At 38.7% G+C, this 23,045-nt stretch overlaps 2 protein-coding genes across 3 annotated transcripts; one reads left to right on the forward strand and one right to left on the reverse strand.

Annotated features, from left to right (window-relative positions):
* Positions 1-3,990: 3,990 nt before the first annotated feature.
* Positions 3,991-17,260, forward strand: LOC122057851 (probable serine/threonine-protein kinase At1g54610). The gene is made up of 8 exons (XM_042620175.1): positions 3,991-4,308; positions 4,427-5,022; positions 5,125-5,409; positions 5,538-5,855; positions 6,693-6,920; positions 9,769-9,869; positions 10,840-10,957; positions 16,588-17,260. Exons 2-8 carry the CDS (start codon positions 4,639-4,641, stop codon positions 16,903-16,905), a joined length of 1,752 nt encoding a protein of 583 aa, XP_042476109.1. The 5' UTR covers positions 3,991-4,308; positions 4,427-4,638; the 3' UTR covers positions 16,906-17,260.
* A 1,258-nt stretch (positions 17,261-18,518) lies between these two features.
* On the reverse strand, positions 18,519-22,481 carry LOC122056971 (E3 ubiquitin-protein ligase MIEL1-like). Of its 2 annotated transcripts, XM_042618952.1 has the most exons (12): positions 22,289-22,481; positions 22,104-22,191; positions 21,953-22,009; positions 21,787-21,819; positions 21,607-21,684; positions 21,445-21,488; positions 21,299-21,339; positions 20,095-20,177; positions 19,919-20,010; positions 19,752-19,821; positions 19,305-19,346; positions 18,519-18,935 (listed from the first exon to the last, which is right to left on the reverse strand). In XM_042618952.1, exons 1-12 carry the CDS (start codon positions 22,336-22,338, stop codon positions 18,810-18,812), a joined length of 804 nt encoding a protein of 267 aa, XP_042474886.1. In that variant the 5' UTR covers positions 22,339-22,481; the 3' UTR covers positions 18,519-18,809. The 2 variants fall into 2 exon arrangements, with proteins under 2 accessions (XP_042474886.1, XP_042474885.1); XM_042618951.1 differs by having other exon boundaries at positions 22,104-22,479.
* Positions 22,482-23,045: the final 564 nt, after the last annotated feature.

The raw sequence follows: 23,045 nt of genomic DNA on the forward strand, positions 1-23,045 counted from the left end.
GGTCTCCCTCATTCCTAGATTGAAACCGATTTAACCCGACCAAAACCAAATCGTCCAATTGATACCCCTACCCCTTAGGGTGTGTGTCTGGGTCACTGTTAGCAAAAACGCGTTTAAAACGCGGTTGCCCTTTTGTACATTTAAAACTTGTTTTCTCGTATGCTACTATACAACGTGGGAAAAAAAGGGAACAACTAGAAAATCCTTTTAAACGGCCGTTTTAAACTCCTACCCATATTTTAAGGGTAAAATTGAAATTTGTCATATTCATTAAATTTGTATTTTATTTTATTATTATTTTTTTTTTCACTTTTTCCCCACCCGCCCAGCCCAAGTTCCCATCCTCTCATCTTCTACTCCTCTCCTAAGTGAACTAAAGTGTTGATTCTGTTGAACTTAGCCGCTGAAGTGCTAAACTGCTAAGCTCGCTACTCACCTTCTCTCTTCAGGAGGTGAACTTCCATTCAATTGTTTAGACATCTTGGATGACATGTAAGGAGTTTTTTTATATTTGGACATTTTTTTTTTTAATTATGGTGCATTAATTTTTAATTTAGAATTTACATTAGATGTTATATTTTGGATGATATATGCATGAATGTTTGATGTTGCTGTACTTTAGAACTTTAGATGCAGGTATACAGATAATAATCTCTCAAATTACATGAGTATACTGTTACTTGTACCATTCGTTTCCATCCGTTTGCCATTCCCTTTTTTTTACTTTTTTTTTACCGTGCCATTTGTTGTTTTTATTTGTTTAAAACCCATACCGTACATCTCTATTTTTTTGCCGTTCATGTTTTGACTAACAATGATCTAGGTACTCTTAGCCATTGAATGCTCACTACAACGACACAACGGTTACAATGATTATGAACTAACAATTTTAGGTAATAAAATATAAAATTTTGTTTGAATTCTTAATAATAAGAACCCAATTTAATTTTTCAAGATACATAAGTTAAACGTTGAGGCGATTGTGACTACAAAATAAATAATTAGATTCCGTGGTGTTATTTGCATGCATTGAATGTTACTGTCTGTGTTTTTTGGTAAGACATTGAATATTAATTATTCATATGTCGCGTGTATTGTATGTATTGCATGTTGTATGGGGCCCATTGACATTCCCATGATATAGTAATGGCATCCAATGGCAAGTCTTTTCTATCAATCCAAAACAAAAAGCATCACATATAGTTATTTATTTTATTTTATTGGGTGTAGGGTGGCCCACTATTGGGGATACCCTTATTCAAAGCATGAGAGGAAGGGACCATATTGTTAACTACGGACTGCATTTGCTATAGGCTTTTAGCTACATCACCAAGAGAGAGAGAGAGAGAGAGAGAGAGAGAGAGAGAGAGAGAGAGAGTGGGGAGTGGGGAGTGGGGAGTGGGGAGTGGGGAGGAAGGAGGAAGTGTGAAAAATCTTCACCAACCGCTGTATCATTGAGTGAGCATTGGGTGGTTGGGGGCCCCTTGAAACGCATGCCCATATGAATTCAATTGTGCGATACTTATTGCACATCATCATTCGTTATAGAGGATGTGAACTCAGGGGAGGAATGCCTTATTGCAGAAGGTGAAAAGGGGAGAATCAAAACCATGACCTCTCAGGAGTCTACATATAATTGACAAGACGTCAACCAACTAATCAAACGATCATTTTTGTATGTGGTAAGTTAATGAAACAAATCTTAATCAAAATTATGTTATTTTGTAGAAATAAAAACTTAAGTAATCACCATTCCATACTTAATGAAGCACTTTGATGATTGGAAAATCCACAGAACATCTAAAGAATAAAGTTTTACGTCATTAGTAAATAAGAAATAAGGGTTCCAACAATAGGGTTTCAAAAACTGGATTAGGTTGGAATTGGCTGAGGTTGATCCCAGTTTTGTCTGATTCCTTTTCAAGAACTAGGGTTAGGGCATGATCTTTATCAATTCTTCATGGATTTCAATCTGGTCCAAATCAAGATTGGTTGGACCAATTTGGATCACGATTTTGGATTTTGAAGGTCCACAAAACTTAAGCTAAACACTAAAAATCTAAAACCACATTCTTCCTGGCATTATTGCGTATAAATATGATAAATTTACTCTCGTATAATGTATTTGGACATAATAACGTTCAGATAAATGTTTAATTAAAAACGAAAACTAAAATATATTATCTTATGTGTGCTTTTTAAAACAACTCCGTAAGATATTTAAAACTGTTTATGTGATCACACAATTAGGTTGACTTTTGACCAAACAAATTAAATGCATAGCTTAAGAGACCTTTAATGAAATTTGGTCTTGACTCTTGATCTTCTTCCTACCAAACACGTCTCCTAATAAGTGGTCCAACCATATCATAACAATAAGTTATTGTGACATTAGGACCAAATATATTTCTTCATTAATATTTTTCCCTTTTTTTTTAATAAGAAATTTGTATGCCTTTTTTAGATGACTTACCTGACCTAATGTTACTAATTCTCACATTAAAATGTTTCCATTTTATATGGTGCATTCGTGTGTGATCGTTAAGTACAATGAGAATGATAATTAAATGAAGTAGTTGGTACATCAACATCCAAACCCACCTTTAATTGCTTATTAAACCAGCCTCATATATAATTATGAGGAAAGAAGTACCACTAGGACAATGTGTGGATCTTTTCCCATGTTTTCTTACATCTTGACTGTACGAGACTCTTTTCTACCAGAAAAAAAGACCATACGAGACTCTTAAATCAACACGCTATCTCTGTATCTCACCTTGTTGATTATGTGAGTTTTTTCGTTGATAGATAATTTTTCATAATATGATTGGGGTGGTGTAGGAAAGTCACCCCACACTGGTGGCATTGCTAATATGGCTTTAATTAAGTGAACTAATATCTTAATGGGGTCAAATTGAATTTGTTTTGGATCAGTCAAAACTGATCTGATCAATGAACCATACACCCAGTGTGGATTAGCCACTCAGAAATGGCAGGAATTGGGGTTTTATTGATTCGAATCGATCAATTCATTTGATTCATTTTGGTTTTTAAACAGTCATGTGAACTCTTTTACAAATTTTTTTGTAAGGATAAGCATTATTGGGCTGTCAAGATAAAGGATTGTTCTTAAATGATAACGATAAAGAGTTTGAAACTTGAAATTAGGGATTGGATTAATCCTTATCGATTTCAATATGGATCAAATTGAATTGGTTCCGAAGCCTTAGATTTGGCTCCTCATTTTTAAGCCAACGATCTGGTCTCAAAAACCCTAAAAAGATCACTCTTGAACAATCAGAATTAACATTAGTCATGTCTAATTCCAAATTGAAATAGCCGAAGAGAAGAAGTTCGCCTACACCTGCACATGGCCAATGACAAGACATATAAGGGCATCATAAGGAGGGATTTTTCATTTTGTAGGGGGGCAATGTGGTCATTTAATCCATAAATGGTTTATTATAATTTTGTAGGAAAAAAGGCGATCTTAATTCATATTGCATATACTATGGTCCCCCTTGTATTATTTGAAGGATTTTCATTTTTATGGGGGTAAAATGGTCATTTCGTCCCTCACTATGTGTAGATGTAGAAACCACACCGTCTTCTATTTATTAATTTTTTTTTTTTTTATTAAAAAATTTTGAAGTGGGAAGAAAAGTAAGATTGAAAGGTCTCCTAAATTTATAATCAGAAAATCGATATGACAACATTCATCTTTCCACATCACCACGTTCTGCCCCTTTGTCGGTTTCCATGGTGGTGGGGTCCACTACGTTCATCTTCGTTAGAGCTGTGGCCCTTCATTCCACCAATGATTTTATGCCACTTAGGCCATACGTGGAATGGCACTTTCGTAATTCTCAACTGAGTTTTGGATGACATGGCATGGCCAAGTGGTCGAGTACAGGTCGGCCGTGAGCGAAATATACGAGTGGTCATGGGGTGTGATTTGGAAGGGAGAGAAAAGAGAGAGAGAGAGGGAGAGAGAGAGAGAGAGAGAGAGAGAGAGAGAGAGAGAGAGAGAGAGATCTGTGCTTTGATTTGACTGGAGATCGAGGATTGAGAAGTGAGAATATCGGAATTCGGGGAAACAAAAACAATATATTTCGTCTAATCGTCTCTATCCGTTTGTGGGAGAGTCAAAAAAGCGGAGACCACGCAGAAAGAGTTAGGAAGACAGCTTGGATTTCTTTCTTTTGGTGAGAGAAGATCTAGTGAGACGAGACTGAGATCGAACGAAGCAGCTCTATCTCTCACAGGCTTAGTCTGCAACTTTAATGGCGGATCGTCAATCACCAGAAAGTTAGTTTTATTTTTATTTTTTAGATTACTGTTGAGCCTTTCCTTTTTTTTTTTTTTTTTTTTGGGGCTTAGCTGGTTGTTGACTGCCATTAATCGTGGCAACTTCGAATGATTACAGATTTTGCTTTGTCGGAGAAAAGTTTGGGGTTACTGGATTAGGGTTTATGGTTCGCGCCTTCTTCTTTTTAGCTTCAGTATGATTTGGACGATCGGAGCAGATCTATAGGGTTCTGAGTTGGATGAGGAGGTGGTTGGGGGATGTTCGGGACGGAATGGATGGGGGGGACGAGAGTGGAATATGTTGAGACATGAGGGTTCGGTATAAGAGAAATGGGGTGTGTGTTTGGAAGAGCGGTTTCGTCCGGGGTTGGTTCGGAGGTGAGGGAGAAGGAGAAGGAGAAGGAGGTTGAGCAGGAGAAGGAAAGGAACTTGTCTGTTCCATCGGGGAGGAAATTGCAGGTTACGGTGTCAAAGATCGAGACCACTGAGGTTCAGAACGGGGAGAACCAGCAAGAGGAGAAGCAGGATGGGAGTCACCGATCACGTGGAGAAAGGAGAAGGTCGAAACCTAATCCGAGACTCGGTAACCCACCTAAGCATGTGCATGGGGAGCAGGTCGCTGCTGGGTGGCCATCTTGGCTCTCTGCTGTTGCTGGCGAGGCGATTAAGGGTTGGACTCCTCGTCGGGCTGATACCTTCGAAAAGCTGGATAAGGTAAGTCAGTTGCTGTCCCCAGTCTTCTCCCAAGAAAAAAATAAAACTGAAAATCATCTGGTCTTGTTTCTAATTGTTTTGCCTGATTCTTCGATTTCTTAGATTGGGCAAGGAACTTATAGCAACGTATACAAAGCTAGAGATAATTTGACGGGGAAAATTGTTGCACTAAAGAAGGTCAGGTTCGACAATCTGGAGCCTGAAAGTGTGAAGTTTATGGCTAGAGAAATTCTAATCCTTCGGCGACTTGATCATCCTAATGTTGTGAAGTTGGAGGGTTTGGTGACATCAAGGATGTCCTGTAGTTTGTACCTTGTATTTGAATACATGGACCATGATTTGGCTGGTCTCGCTGCAAGCCAAGGAATCAAGTTCACAGAACCGCAGGTTTGCTTCTCTTTTCTTGAAGGAGATAATACTACTGTACATCCTGCATTTGCTTTGATCCTTAGTTGTGATGGTTTTGTTACTGCCATACCCTCTGTTTGCTTACTTTGTGTCATCTGGAATGGCAGGTGAAATGCTATATGCACCAGCTATTGTCAGGACTTGAGCACTGTCACAACCGTGGTGTATTACACCGTGACATTAAAGGGTCCAATCTCCTTATTGACGATGGAGGAGTACTTAAAATAGCTGATTTTGGGCTGGCATCTTTCTTTGATCCCAACCACAAGCACCCCATGACTAGTCGGGTCGTCACACTGTGGTATCGACCACCTGAACTTCTTCTAGGGGCTACTGATTATGGTGTAGGTGTGGATCTCTGGAGTGCAGGCTGCATTCTAGCTGAGCTGTTGGCTGGGAAGCCGATCATGCCAGGGCGTACAGAGGTAATTTTGGTGCTTGCACTACCTCAAACGGTAGTGTGTTTTTATAATTCTATATCCTATATTTTCCAAAAGTTCCTTTTCGAATCACATTGGGAGGTATTAGATGTTGCAACTCCATGTTGGGAGACTTGAAGTTGTATTGGTCTATGTTTTTGATTTTAGAGGACACTCCTCTCCCCAGTAACCACCCACCTCCCCTCTTGAAAAAAAAAAAAAAAATCCGTGTTTCTACTAACTTATCTTCTTATTGCGTTCTTCATTTGTTACCCAAAAAAAATAAAAGCATACCCCAATTATTGTGTGATATGCCTAGTAGTGCATATCACACACTAAACTTGGCAGAATCATGCTCAACGGAGAAGATATCCAAAAGAGCCGTGCAACCTTGATGAGATGGGGGAACAATTAAATAAAAAGTTTTATCTTTTCTTTTTTCTTTTTCACGATTGAGTTGTGACAGGCACAACTCGAAGGAACCATTGAAGTCTGACCATAAAAATGAAATGTGCAAGAATCCTTCCACATAATTTTCGTGTTACATTGGAGGAAACAAATTATTGACAACTCTTTATCTGGATTTTGATCTTCGAGTAAATAATCAAGTTAATCAGTCAATGCAGGGTTATGTATTTATTGTTTCAAATGTATGTTATATGATAAGAAGATCTAAAGTCATTATTGTTGGACTTGGAGCTCAATGCTTTTGACAACCAGCACTGGGTTTTGTGTCTTGTTTGTAATGAATGTGCTTCTTTCCTTGATGTTAGCATTTATCTGTAGATTGAGGATACTATTAATATCTTAATTGTCATTGACCTTTTCTCTTCTGATATTTAGGTCGAGCAACTGCACAAAATTTTCAAGCTATGTGGCTCTCCTTCTGACGAGTATTGGAAAAAGTCAAAGTTGCCCCATGCAACCATATTTAAGCCCCAACAACCATACAAAAGATGTATAGCAGAGACTTTTAAGGACTTTCCACCATCATCTCTCCCTCTAATTGAAACTCTTCTTGCAATTGACCCGGCTGAACGGTTAACTGCCACGGATGCATTGCAGAGTGAGGTAAGTTTCCATTTTGTTTCATTTACTTCTTAGTTTGCTTTTCTATTATGGTGATGCTGCAAAACAGCATCTAGCATGGATAGTTTTGTAGTATCTCCCTTTCTGTAAGCTAGGCTGTGTCAATCACATATCTTGTGGTGTAACTGCATGTTTTCCTTGATTAATCTTTGAGCTGTTGGAAAGTCGATTATGAATGTTTGTATTTTCCAAATTTCTGTAGTTCATTTGTTTTTGTCCTGGTCTTGATGGGAATGCAAGAGACTTTTTTTTTTTTGGGTGGGGGGGTTGGGTGGGGGATACCTTGCAAGAGACTTGTTTGATCATGACCCATATGTATGGTCTGGAAGCATATGTTCCATTATTGGAGTGTGTAGTGCATACATCTATGTGCTGTGGGAAGGCAATGCTTAGCCATCTAGGGTCTTTCTTGGGTCCAAGGTGACAACATGCCTTGTTGACACTACACGAGTTTACGCAGATTTATGTTCATTGTTCAATATGCTTATATAATATCTTATACTTTGTTTATTTTATGTTATATATATAGAAAGGTGTGCATGAGGCTCCTGCCACTGTGGGTCTGGGGAGGGTCATAATTTATGCAGCCTTACCCCTGCTTCTCGGAGAGGTGTTTCCCGACTCGAACCCGTTCCCACTAGGTTGCAATGGAGCAATCTTGCGGTTGCACCGAGGTCCACTCTCTATATACATTACTAGTGTAATTATATCATATTGCATTGATATAGCTTCATGTTGCATATAAGCATAATTGTATAAACTTATCATTGGTTATATTATATATATATATATATATTTATATTCATATTGCACCCTAGGCATGTGCCTTGTCACCTAGGTGCCTCTCCAGTGCCTTGGGTTCAATTAAAAATATCCAAAAAACTGCCACAGAATATTGGTGAAATTTTTTTGGATTCTTGAACTAAGGGAAGTCGAGCCACTAATGAAGGTTGTGGAAACCAACAAATTCATCTCTCGTATAGGCCAGATTTGATTCTTTTGCACTCAATTCTCCTCAGTGATAGATTTGAGGTCCCAGGTACTTAAAATTGATCCTGCAATATTTGGGCTTAGATAACCCACTCTGGTGTGTATGTTGATGGATGGAGCCTGGTACTTTATTGCAAATAGATTCTTTGGAGGATCTTGTAGGAAGTTTTCTCCCCTCCTCATTTTTCCTTTCTTGGGTAAGTAATAAATTTATGCGAAAAAGAATGCTGCTCGGTAGCATCCTCTTGCACCCTCTCACATGGGGCAGTGAAATGACAACCCTGTCCCTCCCCTTGGATGCCCGTGCGCGCTCTTCCATTGGCTCCCCTTGATGGTGCTGGTGTCATGCAGCCTAGCAGCAAACCCCTTCCCTAAATTTATTGATAGAAATAGAATAGTGTACAGCAATAACGAGGGAAGGATCAGAATCTCCTTAGCCAGTAACCATAAAAAGAGACTATAAGAGCTGAACCAACACAAACTCCAACAAATTCTTGGCCTAACAACACGTTGCCAAGCAGGAACATCGGCTGCTTGATTAGATGATCATAGACCCCAGTGAAATGAGACCGAAATGTGGGAGATCAAATGACAAATCTGATGAGCAATGTGAGAAAATCCACATGGCTCCCAGGCTCATACACTGTATCAAAAAGATATATTTACCCACTAGAAAAGAAGGAAGAATTCCATTTGCACATGCCATCTTTCTCTGGACAAGCCAATCACCTCGCCAAATCGCCTTCTACCATGAAATATGTGATTTTCTCTATTTGCCAGCTTTAGACCAGTGCAAAGCAAAAGTATTTTGTCCTTAACAGAGTCACCTCAACAGTTGGTCCAGAATATACATGCAGAATGGAGATATCTCTTAGAAACCCACCTATGCCTGAGGTGCTAGGGTTGCCAAGGAAGGAGACGCCAGCAGAGTTAATTTGACCAAACCCTTTGTGGTGGTGGTTTGGGGGGGGGGGGTTCGGGATCGATTCATGCATAACTCTGAGCAGAATATTCCCTGTTATTTCATCCTTAAAAACTGAAACCTATTAAATTGTAAGTCGCTCTTGCTAATTTTTTTATGCAGTACAAGGTCAGCATAGAAAGAAGAAGGCCCGGCCCAGTCATGCCTCTACTAACCCCATGGTTCAATTTAAAATCAGGCCTATGTGGCCCACCTATAAATCTATAATATGGTCTGCGCATCTAGAAATTGATGAAGAGCAGAGGTCCTTTGGCTGAAGATTTGATTATATTTGGTTTGACTATTTTGATTAGAGTTGATTAAGTTTCTATTTCTTTGTTTTTGTTCTTTTATTTAAGCATTGTACTACTATAATGGAGGAGGGGATGGAATGAATGAAACCTTGGCTTATGCCTTTTGAGTGTTCTGTGGTGATTCAGAACTTGTCATTGTGGTGATGCAGAGACAACTCTGTTGTGGTGAATCAACAAGTTGGGTGTGGTGGTGATTCCATTCCTGCAGGTCAGGTGGTAGTATAGAAACAATATTGGAAGGGATTCTCAGCATAGTTACTGCTTTTCTGGGAGTTGTGAACTGTCGTGTTTTGATTTTCCTGGAAATTGTGCTTTTAGTCAGAAATAACACAAAATAATGAAAACAAACCTGGTTGTATGACTGGATTCTGCTTCTGCTAATATAATATTTGACTTAAAGTTATATCTCTGTGGTTCAAATGAGGAAACTGAGTTCCATCTCTACGTTGACAGAGATTTGTTCTTGAAATCCAGTCAAAATGATGATATGAATTTCAAATCCCATTCTACTGTGTTTTCTGTGAATATTGTCCCTTCAGTGACCCACTTGTTTTTTGTTTTGTAGTTCTTCACAACCAAACCTTATGCATGTGACCCTTCAAGCCTTCCAAAATATCCTCCAAGCAAGGAGATGGATGCTAAACTGCGGGATGAAGAAGCTAGAAGGTTAGTGGTGTACAAAATCCAAAGAGAAAGTGTCTTAAAAATTCGCCATGCAATATATAGGCTAAAACTTATATAATGTGGCTCTAATGTTTCTTTTTATTTCTCGATATATAATGATAGCTTTTTTTGGATAAAGCTTTCCCTTGGAACTGACTAGTTGCTTTCTAATTCATTTGTGATATCTATTTGCCTGACATGATTATCAAATTTTGAGATTCGATTGCAGTTAGCTTTTTCCCATACTGATGCTTTGTCATTTACTTTACTTGACCAAGGTGGTTGTTTTCCTGATCTTGGTTGTATCTATTAATGCGCATCATCGAATCCCCAATATGTTATGTTAACTTTAAAATTTGCTCCTTCTATGGCCCTTTTTCTTTGCTACGCTCCAAGTAATCAAATCCTTTTAGATTACTTGTTCTGGATTATTTCTAGGTTGCACATTACCTTCTAGCATTCCCTTCACCTCATAATGGTACTTTGAAACAGAATGGGGGAAAACGCTTTTCTTAATATAATTTAATATATGCTTCCAGTTGAATTATTTCTCATGGGTGGGAATAGATGTGGATACTCTTTGTTATTTGATAAATTCCATTCTATATCTGAAACATGAAATTGAATATTTTGAATAATTATGAATAAATGGAAAGTGCTGGTTGTATCTCATGAAAGTGATCCCCCCCCCCCCCGGGGGATTAACCATTGCATTCCATATTTTCTAAATAAAATTTCTGTTCATATGAGGAAATATGCCTCAGTTACATGGTCTATCATTGCATATAGGTTTTTAAGAGCATCATGACATGTATCTGTGGGGAGGTGAAGTAAAGACCTATATTGAGGGCTTCTCTTTGGGGTTGCATTCTCCAGGCTCTTGGCCTTTCGCAGGATTGCATGAATTGATACGTACACTACTTATGCTTGTTTTTATGAACAGTGACCTGATTCTAGGATCAATGTTGTTTAGGTTGAGAGCTGCTGCCAAAGGCAATGGTGATGGTGTGAAGAAAACCCGTGCACGAGATAGAGCTGTCAGAGCATATCCTGCTCCAGAAGCCAATGCTGAGCTTCAAGCCAATCTTGATGTATGTCAGCTATACTGTTTTTTCCAACTGTCATTTCTTTTTTATCTTTATGTTATGGTTTGGTAAATATCTCTGTGGATTTGTTGAAGAAACAAATACTGTTGGCTTTATGATTTTATTTTTCTGAGAAAAGAATGTGTGGAAGATAGTTTTAACTAATAATGATTATTGAGGATGCGAGCATCTGGGGTGAGATTTAAATTACCATAGCCAGACATTCGGTTATTGGTGCAGTCCTGGGGTTCAAAAACCCTATTTGAGTTTGCTGTGGGCCCAATAGAATAATAGGAAACTCAATTTAAGTGTATAATGGCAAAATAGCAAATATTCCTAGGCTTAGTAGCGGGTGACAGTCTTGTAATTAACCATATGGGCGTACTGTCTTCAATTTCTAACCCAAGACCAGAGGTGCCAAACAGTGGCACTTTGTAAGAGAGAACTCCTTTGTAGCTTCTCTGTTGGCTACTTGGCTCCAACAGTCAATATCTCTTGAATGCACACCAATAGCAATCTAAATGATGAACAGAAGAGAGGTAGTTGAGGACTGAAAATAAACCTGTGGTAAGTAAAGGAACCAGATCTGACCAAAGGCATGAAGTTCACAGCTACAACGAAGTTTGGATCTTTGGTTCAGCCAGATGAGTAGCCCTAAGGTAATAATCCAATCCCCAAATTTCTGGTCAAACCGATTACCCACTAGAGAGTTCGAAGCAACTCTTCACATCCAGTATTACTGCCTGTTGCAGGAACAGAAAGCAAACAGAACAGTAATATGATAGGCGAAAAGAATAAAAGAAGAATAAGAAGTAACAGAAGAAGGAAGAGGAGGGGAAAACCAGAGGAGAATAATGTAATAAGGAAGAAAACTCATCAAGAATGATAAGGAGTTGGTCAAAAGAGGGGAGAGGGAGAAAACCTTGCAACCAGCAGTCATGGCACACCCACAGAAGCAAACTCAATAGTCTTCTCTAGTCCAATCTGTCCAATCTGTTTAGTTGATGAGTACATCCCAATATATCAGGGACTTACCCGATGCACGAGGCTCCCGCATGTGCGAAGTCTAGGGGGGGTGAGAACTATGCAGCCTTACCGCAAGAATGTCGAGAGGCTGTTTCGACCACTAGACCACCAGGTCGCAACATTTGTTCCTTTATTGTTGGACTAATTTGAGCTCAAACTCTATCTTCTATTTCCTACTTAATTTAATCCCAAACAAAATAAAATAAAATTACAAGATTAACCCCAAAACAATCAAAAAAGACGCTACCAGCATTTCTTAGACCAAAACCCCAAGTTAGCTCGGTTCCGTTTGGGTTTGGGTTTCCAATCCTGTCATATCAGTCCAACCACTCTGGAGACATTTCATCAACTCTCCTCAGAATAGAACTTGACTTCGTTGAGTTTGGATGAGGACCAACGATAACATATTTGCATATCCACAGTGTTTCGCCTTTGTATCAAATACCACGGCAGTCCAAGAAGAATATGACACACCTTTAGAGCATGGAAATAAATCTTGGTCAAAACTGACAGAGTTCTCCTAGTTGTCTTGGTTTCGAGCATGGGAAAAACGAAACCCAGTGAAGGCCCAGGGTCAAGACATCAAAATGAGATCCGACACGTCTTGGTTTCGGGCCTGATAGAAATTAGGTTTGAAACCAAGATCTTGATCTATGCTTCAAAGGGAGGACGTTACATTGTACTGTATTCACGAACCCACTAATAAGTATGTGGGCAAACACACCTATCAATAATCTTGAGATTCGTGTCGTTCACCTATGCAATTTTGTAGGGGATTTGGATGTGGCTCTATTTGCAACTCATGTTTACGAGCAACATCTTCAGAGGTGATATTAGTGCAAATATCTCCATCAATCACCATGCTACATAATTGGTTGTCTGCACTTCACTTAGGTTTGGAAGATATTGTTGGGCACCAATTTTCATCCTCCGACCTTGTTAGCTTGTTTGGTTGTGAAGACGTCATAGATGAGCCTCTAGCCTGTGGCTTGCTGAATAACTTTACCTGGGGAGAAGAATGTTGTTGACTGGAACTATCACCCCTAGGAAAAGTGTCTACCTGATGCTACTTGTATTGTGTCCTCTATTATAGACAATCTATTGGATGCTAGTGTAGCACTGTAGCACTGATATGAGGATGCGAGCCATTGTGAACTTGTGCCACCAATACCTCCTCATTCCACTCAAAATCAGATCGAGCGGCTAAGTAATAAAATCTGGCCGCATACTCCTTAACTGTCATGTTATCCTGTCTCAGTTGTGCGAACTTGAGGTGCATACGTTGCTTGTAGTTGGGGGCCGGCAAGAATCTCGGTTTAATGGCTTTGCTTATTAGTCATCTCAGCCCAATTAGTGACTAACCTGATGCCTTGAGTCTGATTTTGCTGCTGTTGTTGCTGTTGCTGCTTGATCCAGCAAACTCGTGCTTGCCCTTCAATTTAGCCTCTTGAAATAGAATCTTTCTGGCCTCAGTCATCCCATACCATCTGAAGATCTCCAAACTATGACTCCTATCTAGATAATGCTCTGGATTATTGTCTCTGTAGAAATCAAGGACACCTAATTTGGCTCCTCTTTCAGCTCCATAGGGAGCACTATCAAAAGGTCAGCGAGCCCTATATGGTGGTGTATAGTGTGGCAGTGGCAGTGGCGGTGGTGTATAATGTGGCAGCGGCGGTGGTGGTTGACAGCCCTTTATATAGTTGCTGGGACACAAAATTGAAAGAACTTGCTAAAAGCAACTGGTGAACAGTGGGCTGGAATCAGAAATTCTGCCAAACCCATGAATCATTAAGCTACTTATAATTAATTACGATACCTACACCTTCAACTTCAACTAAATCATACTTCCAACTACTTAAACCTGTCCTAGAGGTGCTACTCCGGCCAGGCGGGACTGGGTTGGTGTCAACTCTAGCCCCAGCCAAAGACTACATATTCTTAATCCTATCCCAGCCCATCTGGCTGGGGCTCAAATCTACTCTGCTTGATGATACTGTGTTTGAAAATTAGGTACTGTTGGGTCCAGCTAAGACTGAATTTCAGCATATAATTTTCAGTATTTGTTATTTTGTTTAATATTCTATTTTATTAAGTTGTTATATATATATATATATATATATATATCCAACTATTGGTATTTAATTTAACCAAAAAAATTAAGAACAGTAATCGGTTTGGGCTGGGCTACGCCTAAGGCCTCGACCCTTAGCTCAACGTGCAGGTTGGTAAACCCTGTGCTTAGTCTGGCTAAAAATCACGGTTGGGTGCAGGCTGGCTCCACACAGGTTGCATGCCTGATCTATTCATTATTCAGAAATTGTTGTAAGCCTAAATTTTTTCTTGATAAGAAATGGATTTATAAGGACAATAGAAGAGAGAAGAAGTACCAAGCCAAGAGACAGAGCCCATCAATAATAAAGCAAAATGAGAAAGAAATCATCCCCAAACCAGAAAGAAAGATGAAAACTATCTCTCACAAAGGAATGCTCTCCTATATACATAATCAAAGATGATATGTAATTTTCAAACCTAATCTAGTGAATTAGATACCAACCCTAAATGGCTCATCTGGAGGCCAGAAGCCAAAATGTCCCACTGCAACTTATGGGACTGTCTTTGTGTTTTGCTCCACTTCAAGCTTCCTCATGTTTGTTGTTTCTTAATGGTACAGTTTTCGCTGACATTGCTGTAGAGGTAATAATGCCAAGGCAGACTTGTGAAGGGATATTATAGAAAAAGTAAGTTCCCACAGGTTCCCATGCCAATGATGAGTGTGGTTATAGTATAGAAGCATGCCTGATTCAAAACTAACCTAGTGACTTGGAATATTGGAACCTTGACCAGTGAGAATAGAGTTGATAGGTAGAATGACATGAAAGAGAGTTAATATGCAACTCTGCTGGAAACCAGGTGGAAAGTGGAAAAAAATAAGCAGATCATGGTCTCCAAACTTTGGTACAGAAGAGAAAACAATAATAGGAATGGATTAGATAATTGTGTATAATTAGGAATAGAGTTGTAAATGGTTGGAGAATGGGGGTGGGATTATAGGAAATAAACTTGTACCATTATAATAATTTTTTGGAAAATATGTATGAATTAATCCAAACAATTCTTCTAAGAGTTTTTTTTTTTTTGGGGGGGGGTGTGTGGTGGATTGTGCCTGTGTGGTATACAAGCGCACTATAACCCACCTCATAATCCCCCAACTTAACCATCCCACAGGAGGCAGGTTTTGATCCCTGATCTCCGCAATCAACAGGTGGAGACAGGTGACATCTCTGTGAGTGAGGTTATTTATTGATAATTTGATATTATTTTGCTGTAGACTGAAATGGAGCAGGGAAAGATAATAGGGGGTAGGTAGGAAATCACGATGGGGGTGTGATCTAGGGGAAAGAATGTGACTGGAGGTTCAGTTTTAGACTTTGCAGTGGCTTACATGGTTGTAATAGCAACCAAATAATTTTGAAGATGGAACCATTTGATGACATGTAAAAAGTTGATAAAATTACGGTAAGTTGAATTCTAACTCAAGAGGATGGTAGAAAGGTCAAACTGTGAGTATTTTGACGTTATTCTTAGACTACTAATTATACAAATTTATGGTTTTAGATGTATTCAATAAGGCATTGAAGACTGGAAACCAGTGATTATTTGTCGAAGGACTAGATTAGTAGGAAATCATTAGACTGAAATGGCCATTAAGAGATATATCAAAAAAGAACAAAGAAAAAATGGAAATTCAAAAGATATTGTTTTAAAACATGGCAAAATTCTAGGAGCAGGGGATATTTAGAGAGTATCAAATTGCAAAAACATAAGCTGAGTGAGTATAAGTGGGGTCTTATAGTGTTTTATTGAAACTACTTTCTGAAGTGGAAGCTTTATGGAGGATGTAAAGAGGAAAAAGGCTATAGGACTATATAGCAAGCAAGGTCAAAGTTTCACCTATTAGTATGGGGTCAAATTGTGTGCTGTGGTATTGAACTTTGAAAGACAGTGATCACTAGAAAAATCAATACAAGAGACCAGGGCGTCAGAAAATCAGTTCAATTTACACTAGAAAGATTCACAACTGAAGCTGTTGACTTGGGTGATTTTTGTCAGTCCACTAATTAATAAGATTGGAGAGACCAATAAGGATGGTAATCAGATCTGGTGGATGATCATGACTTTCAAATATAATTCGTTTTGCAAAACTGGAATATGATAGAATCAGAAGAGGTTTCATTCAAAGGAACATAGGATTTGTGTTGTGAACACCAACTACTTGGAATGATGTTTGGTGAGTTGAACTGGCCTTCGTAGTGGCGGAATTTGAGAGGCTTTTAAAAGCATGCATTATGAATATCACCCACATTTTACTGTTTCAAATTGAGTCCTATAATTTTGCTGTGCCAGACAAACAAGTCTTTGCATATGCCCTTCATGCAATATTTTTGGGTATGTGTCAAGCTTCTTTTGATGCTTATGGAGCTTTATTTTGAGTATGGTTTGCTACATTGTGATTATTTTCTGTGATTTAATTTTCTATGATCTCATCATCAGAAATGCAGATGATTTGGTGTTTAAATTTAACTACTGTCTGTTTAATTCCCGAACAGAGGCGGCGTCTCATTTCGCATGCAAATGCTAAGAGCAAGAGTGAAAAGTTTCCTCCACCCCACCAGGATGGTGCACTTGGTTTTCCCCTGGGTTCTTCAAATCACATTGATTCTTCATTTGATCACCCTGATGTTCCATTCAGTTCCACGGTACTATCATATCCCAAAGGGTCAATACAGACTTGGTCTGGTCCATTGATGGATCCTGCTGCTGTTGGTGCTCCAAGGCGTAAAAAGCAGAATGCTAATGATGCTCGTGCCCCAATTCACCCTTCAAAAACGCACAAAGATAAGGGTGGTGTTCGCGTCAAAGGGTAGGAAGGCATTGCATAAAGATGTCTGAATGTCCATGTGCTTAGAGTCTTGATTCATTTGTGCCGGTGTTGTTCCCATGGATGCTTGTACACTCCAATACACATGCCATAAACGGGCCGGCAAAGCTAGTGATGAAGAAATTGTATGGGGAGGGTAATGCCTTTTTTTGCATTTTTCCCATTTTTCTGTTTTCTCTATTCTTTTGGGGAGTGGGGAATGGCTGGCATTGTTACTAGGTCAAGAGGGTAAGCTTCCTTTATTGTGTATATTTTTCATTATTTCATACCTCGTGTTCAAAACAGATTTACTGGACCTTCTGGTTAGGTTAGCAAAAATCCAATAAATATTTTTGGCTCAAGTTTTGTGTTCAACCATCTTTTTTATATTGCCCTGAGATTGACTGATAGCTTTATTTTTCCTCTGCGCTTCTTTCATACTCAGGGTGTTGGATTGTTCTTGAAAAGTGTCTCCCAGTGGGATCGACTTGAAAAGGATTATTCATCGCATGGGAATGGTGCATGTAAAGCAGGCCTGAGAAAGTAGCTATTGTTTATTGGAGGGGATGATCGCATCAGTTTGATTGTTCCTTTGAAAAGTGAAAATGGCCCTTATATATCCAGAAGTAGCCGCAGGCCGGATCTTTCGGGATCTTTGGATAAGAGGCCGTTTTTGTTCCAAGTTGGTGGACTAGAATGCAAGAAAATGACCATATGTGGTGGCCAGAAATATAGCCTGGACCATCCCAAAAAATAAATAAATAAATCTGGAAATATAGGAGAGGAAATGGAGAATCTTGGCCCCATTGGATCTTCAATTTGATCTTTGCTACATTCAAGTGGACAAGGAAAAACATCTGTAGGAATCACATAGTCCAGTTGATTATTTTGCTATTTCTTGATGTAGTCTACCTTCATGTAGTGAGTGCACTCAATGGCAAGAAATGAGAGGGGTTCTAGTCCCACATTGGTCGGGTGGTGCGTGATTATCGGATAAATGATATCGGGAATGACCTCCCCACCTTGAAGGGACCTTTGTGTTGGACATCATTAAGTGGTATCAGAGTGAATTGTCCATTGAATATACAGGCTCAAAAGTGTTGAAAAATAAGTCACCTAACATATAAGGATTGTCCCTCCTTGAAATGTTGAATAGGTAAGGCTTGTCCCTCCTTGAAACGTTGAATAGGACGTAGTAGATTCAATAATTTAGCCAAGAATGTCTTTGGGGTTTTCATCAATGACATCTGATCCTCTTAGACTATTCCTAAACTCTCAAATAAGAAACTTATATCACACGCATATAGCACCACGGCTTCCTAGTTTAGGACACTTGCTTCTTCAACGCCTCACGTGCATGTCAATAAATCCCTGTTCAATCCCAATTTTTATAGATCCTCTGTTTCCAAACAGTACATATTTATCTCTCTTCTGGTTAGAAGTCGAGTGAGAAGATCTGTTTCACCATACTTCCAACCAAATACCGAGCTAAGAGTGTCATTATTTAAATCTTTAAAACCAACCACCAGGTCCACCAACCCGTTTATCGTGAAGGTGTTAGCTAGATCAGCTGGAAAAAGTCTTTCGCTTGTGGTATAAGAGACCTGGAATCAACACACATGCAAATAAAATTGTGTCCTTAAAACTCAAATTACCGATGGACGCATCACTAGTTACAGTTCTCACTGGATAGTTCCCAAGCATCGGTATGGTATAGTACACAATCAATGACAAATTTGACATTCGAATGCTCAATGACAGAAACTAGCAAAACACCCACTAACACCCCATTTTGACATGATTAGATGATGCTTACAACAGATTACTGGAAACATGACCTTGACCTTTGGCTAGCAAAGAATGTATCCCTCCAAGCATAAATGAATGGATCTTCCAATGCCAATGATATGGTCACTGAGGGAGAACTGGAGGGGATATGGTTCGGGTATTGTAGGAATTGCAGTCACTGCATTTATGCCCAATTATGTGAAAGAAGACTTCAGTGGTGTCATTGCAATCATTACAAAGGATCCACACCTGCAACAGAAAATCACTTCTCAATGCAGTTTTTACTCAACAAGCTTAGTGTGATGACCAACAAGAACATATGGGGAAAAAACACAACGAAGATAGCTGGGCTTCAGTTAACCATGCACCAATCATCTGATTTGTGCACAAATGACCACCGCTATTATCTATCTCACAATACTATTTTTACTATAGCATATACAACTAGATTGCCCCAGTGATAAGCAGTGCATCACCATATAATGCAAGTAGTATCTTTATATTGCTGGTAGTGAATCCCGGAACTGATGAATAAAATGTCCACATTAGAACAGGGTATGGAGGCTCTCTAAACTGGCATTCAAATTAAGAGAGAAAAGTAAAGCATGAAGTAAGCACCTTTTTATACCGGTAATCTTCAGGCATGACTGTCGCCTGAACCTGAAAAGTGGCAATTTTTCACCGCGTTAATAGAGATTAAAATTGGATAAACGAATCCAATATCAAATGTACTAAATAACAGAAATCATTGGTTCTATCAAGAGAGAGAGAGAGAGAGAGAGAGAGAAACCATTGATTTATTTGTACAAAGATAATAAACATGAAGAATAAGATATTTTGTATACTTAAATCAGGTCACACAGTGAATTTCAACCAAATGTATATCCTGCTGATTCATAAAATAATATGCAAACCATCAATTGATAAACAAGTTATATCTATCACCTGACCACAAGTTCTACATTAAGTTTGGAAGTGATTGTCAACCATCTCTGCAAACCATGTTGTACACAAGAAAAATGTTACCAATCCATTATTTTACAGTAAGCCAAAAAACAACCATACCTCCTCGTCAATTTTCCTCCAGGCTGAAGACATGTCAATGATTGACTTTGAGCATATGGGACAACAATATCTGGTCAACAAAAAAAAAACACACACACACACTTAGGATCTAATTGCCATTAAACAGGCCAAAGTCGAAAAAAATTCATGGTATTACTAGAACTTACTGATCATGCTTCATCATCTCATAATAACATTCCATGTGCATTGTATGGCCACACTTCATAACTCTTGTCTCTTTCAAAGAGTCAAAAAGATACTGCCATGTAATGCAGCAAAGTTGAAATTAAAAATCATTTGAAAGCGACAAAACAAAACAAAACTGAACATTTATGACCCAAACCTCATAACATATAGGACAATGGTGTCGCATGGAGTTCTCCACACACAAGTGATTATCACGTAGACCAACCGCATAGCAAGAACCTGTACCCTTACAAGGTGTTAACAAGGGAAACCTAAAATTTACTTCTGACTTGAAGCAGTATGCAGTTTGAGTAATAGCAGGCATAGCTACATACATCTTTTTCTTCTCTTTTATTTTCTTTTAATGAGAATAAAACTAAAACTGCACCAAAAGGAATCACTCTGCAGTCACATGCCCATAAGTAGTATTTGTGCACTGTACAATGCAATGAGTATTACTATTGCCTATCTATAATGATGTCAAATTTCAGAGAAGCTTATGTACATCAGCTAGTAGCTGGCATGTGGAGTAAGAAAACATTGCATGGAAATAAGAAATGATAGGCTTCAACTATGGCTAGATCAAGCAGATTTATTTCAGTATTTATAAAAGACTTAATAGATGTGCTACAGGCACTGTGAAACATCTCAACTTTGGCACATGCTTGAAAAGGAAAAAAATAAATAAATAAACATAAACATAAACAAACATGCTATGTTAAACAAGTACTGCACCATTATCTTTTCTAACCAGTTCAACACAAGTCGTTCACAGCTTTCCCTTCACCATTGTTTCATTTTTTTTGTCTTCCTTCAACTATACCAAACCATCTCAATCGGCAATCTCTCACCTTGTCAAAGTCATTTACTGCTTTTCCCTTCAACTAGCTTTTATAGACCAACAAGCATGCCTGTCTCTTAAGATCACTTAAACATAAGTCATCCTTTGCCCAGTCACTCTACTTGTTGGCCTTCCATGCACCATTTCACTCACTTAAAAAATAAGTCATTAACTAATATCTATTAATCAATCATCTTAAGCTCTAGGAAGCTCAATTCACTTGACCAAAATACAGTCTCAGTGGCTTCCAGCAAGCTTTCAATCAAACAATACCGCTCAAGGAGTAAGTATTGATATAACACATTATTAGTTATAAAATTCAAAAAGTGAGACAGGGTTGTTTTGTGGTTTTGCTAAAGAATGTCTCCCTCTCTTTTTCTTTTTCTTTTTTTTTTTTCCCTTCTCAATAGAATGTAATGAGAGTTGAGGGAAAAACACATAATCCCTCCATCACGCTAATATTCCATTTACAATAACCAACAAGCTAGTAAAACATAAAGCAGCGCAAAAGAGTGCATACCACACTTCTTGCAGTGAAAAAAATTCTCACGGCCACCGATTCTGATCAAGACATCAAAGACAAAGATGGGTATGTAACTTCACCATGGATAAAAAGTAATGAGAAATTAGAAACCTAAGATAACTGGTTATGGACAAGTTGCCCACCTGCAAATCCCACAGTCATCACAATGAAACTGCCGTTTGCTAGTCTGCAACAAGAGTTAACAGAAATGATCACTACCTGGGGTTCTGGTCTAGTAATATCAAGCTACGGCATTGAAACAAAAGAAACGATAGAAAGCAGGAAGCAAGCATTAAATATCTCACATCGTCATCGTAGAACTTGCAGACTTCACAGAAGTATTCACCCATATTGACACCACAGTTCGAACAGAGCCGAGAAACCTGAGATGTAAGCATATCCAAGAAATTAACTTATGATATCAGAGAAAAACAGAATAAAAACAGGGAAATGATATATAAGCCCAACTGCACAATCAAACTCACCTGCTGCTCAGTGTCACAAACTGCACAAACGACCTGAAACGTCAATTTAAACGCCATTCTTCATCAGCTCAAGCTCGAATTCAATATGGAAAAACAGAACGCCAAGAAAACCAAAGAATTGGGAGGGGAAGATTTGAATGGAAAGGTAATCGGTAGTTGAAATTACTTGCTGAACATTATGCCTAACAAGATCATGCCAATCATGGGGGTTGCTGAGGGTGCTCTGGTGTAACCAAAGAAAGCACAAACATTAATGAATTTGAACAAGAAGAAATTTCATGAGAAAACATTGGAAGTAATTGCAGAAAGTTTCTTACCATAGCCTCGTTGTGGCAGTGACGACAAGAGAAGATCTCGTTGCAGCAGGGAGCTCGAATTTTGCATCTTCTCCGGTAATGCTTGCATCTGAATGAACAAAAACCCAAAAAGACTAGATCAACAACAAAATCCAAAACGAGAAACAGATAATAATGAATCAAAGAAGAGAGAAATAGAGAAAAACCCATATCCCATCTTCCCGAAATCGAGACGTTCATTGGCAGTAGCTTCCATTGCAGAGGAAAAATTAGGGCACGGAAAGATGAAGAAATGGAAGGATGCCAAAGTTGCCTGATTTGGAAAGATGGATGATGGAACGTCCCGAATAGGAAAACAAAAAACGAGAGAAAGATAGAGAGAGAGAGCGAGTCACATTTATATGCTACCTATCCTCTACATAAAGTAATAAAAGTTGCAGGCGAAGAGAGATAGAGAGAGAGTGTCTGCGTGTGTGTGATTGGTTGGGGTTCGCCGTTATCCAAAGAATTCTGAGACGAAAAATCTATAAGAAAAGGGGACCCACAGGACCATTCAGATCTCCCATTTGCTAACTATGATGCATCCAATTCTTACATAACAGTGGGCCCCTCTTCTTCCCTCCTTAGAGGACCCTCGAAGGCTGACCAATCTCCCAGTTTCACGATCTCTCTCTCTCATGGTGTGATTCATTTCAGATAATGATATTTTAAAAGAACCGTGGACTGACAAGGTATTGAAACCAAATGAAGTTATCTTGGATTTTCCTTTTTTTATTATTATTATTTTTTTTTTAAAGTACTCCATGGCATGGATTTAATTCTTGGTATCGGTAGAGGATCGTTGTATATCGATCACTTTTGCCTCTTGTTTTTCAGAAAAAAAAAATATATGTTGTTTTACTATTTTACTTTTGAAACAATACGGGTAATTGATCCTGATTGTTTAGGGATTGAGGATTGGTC

The sequence above is a fragment of the Macadamia integrifolia genome, chromosome 12, assembly GCF_013358625.1.
Source record: "Macadamia integrifolia cultivar HAES 741 chromosome 12, SCU_Mint_v3, whole genome shotgun sequence".
NCBI classification, from domain to species: Eukaryota; Viridiplantae; Streptophyta; class Magnoliopsida; order Proteales; family Proteaceae; genus Macadamia; species Macadamia integrifolia.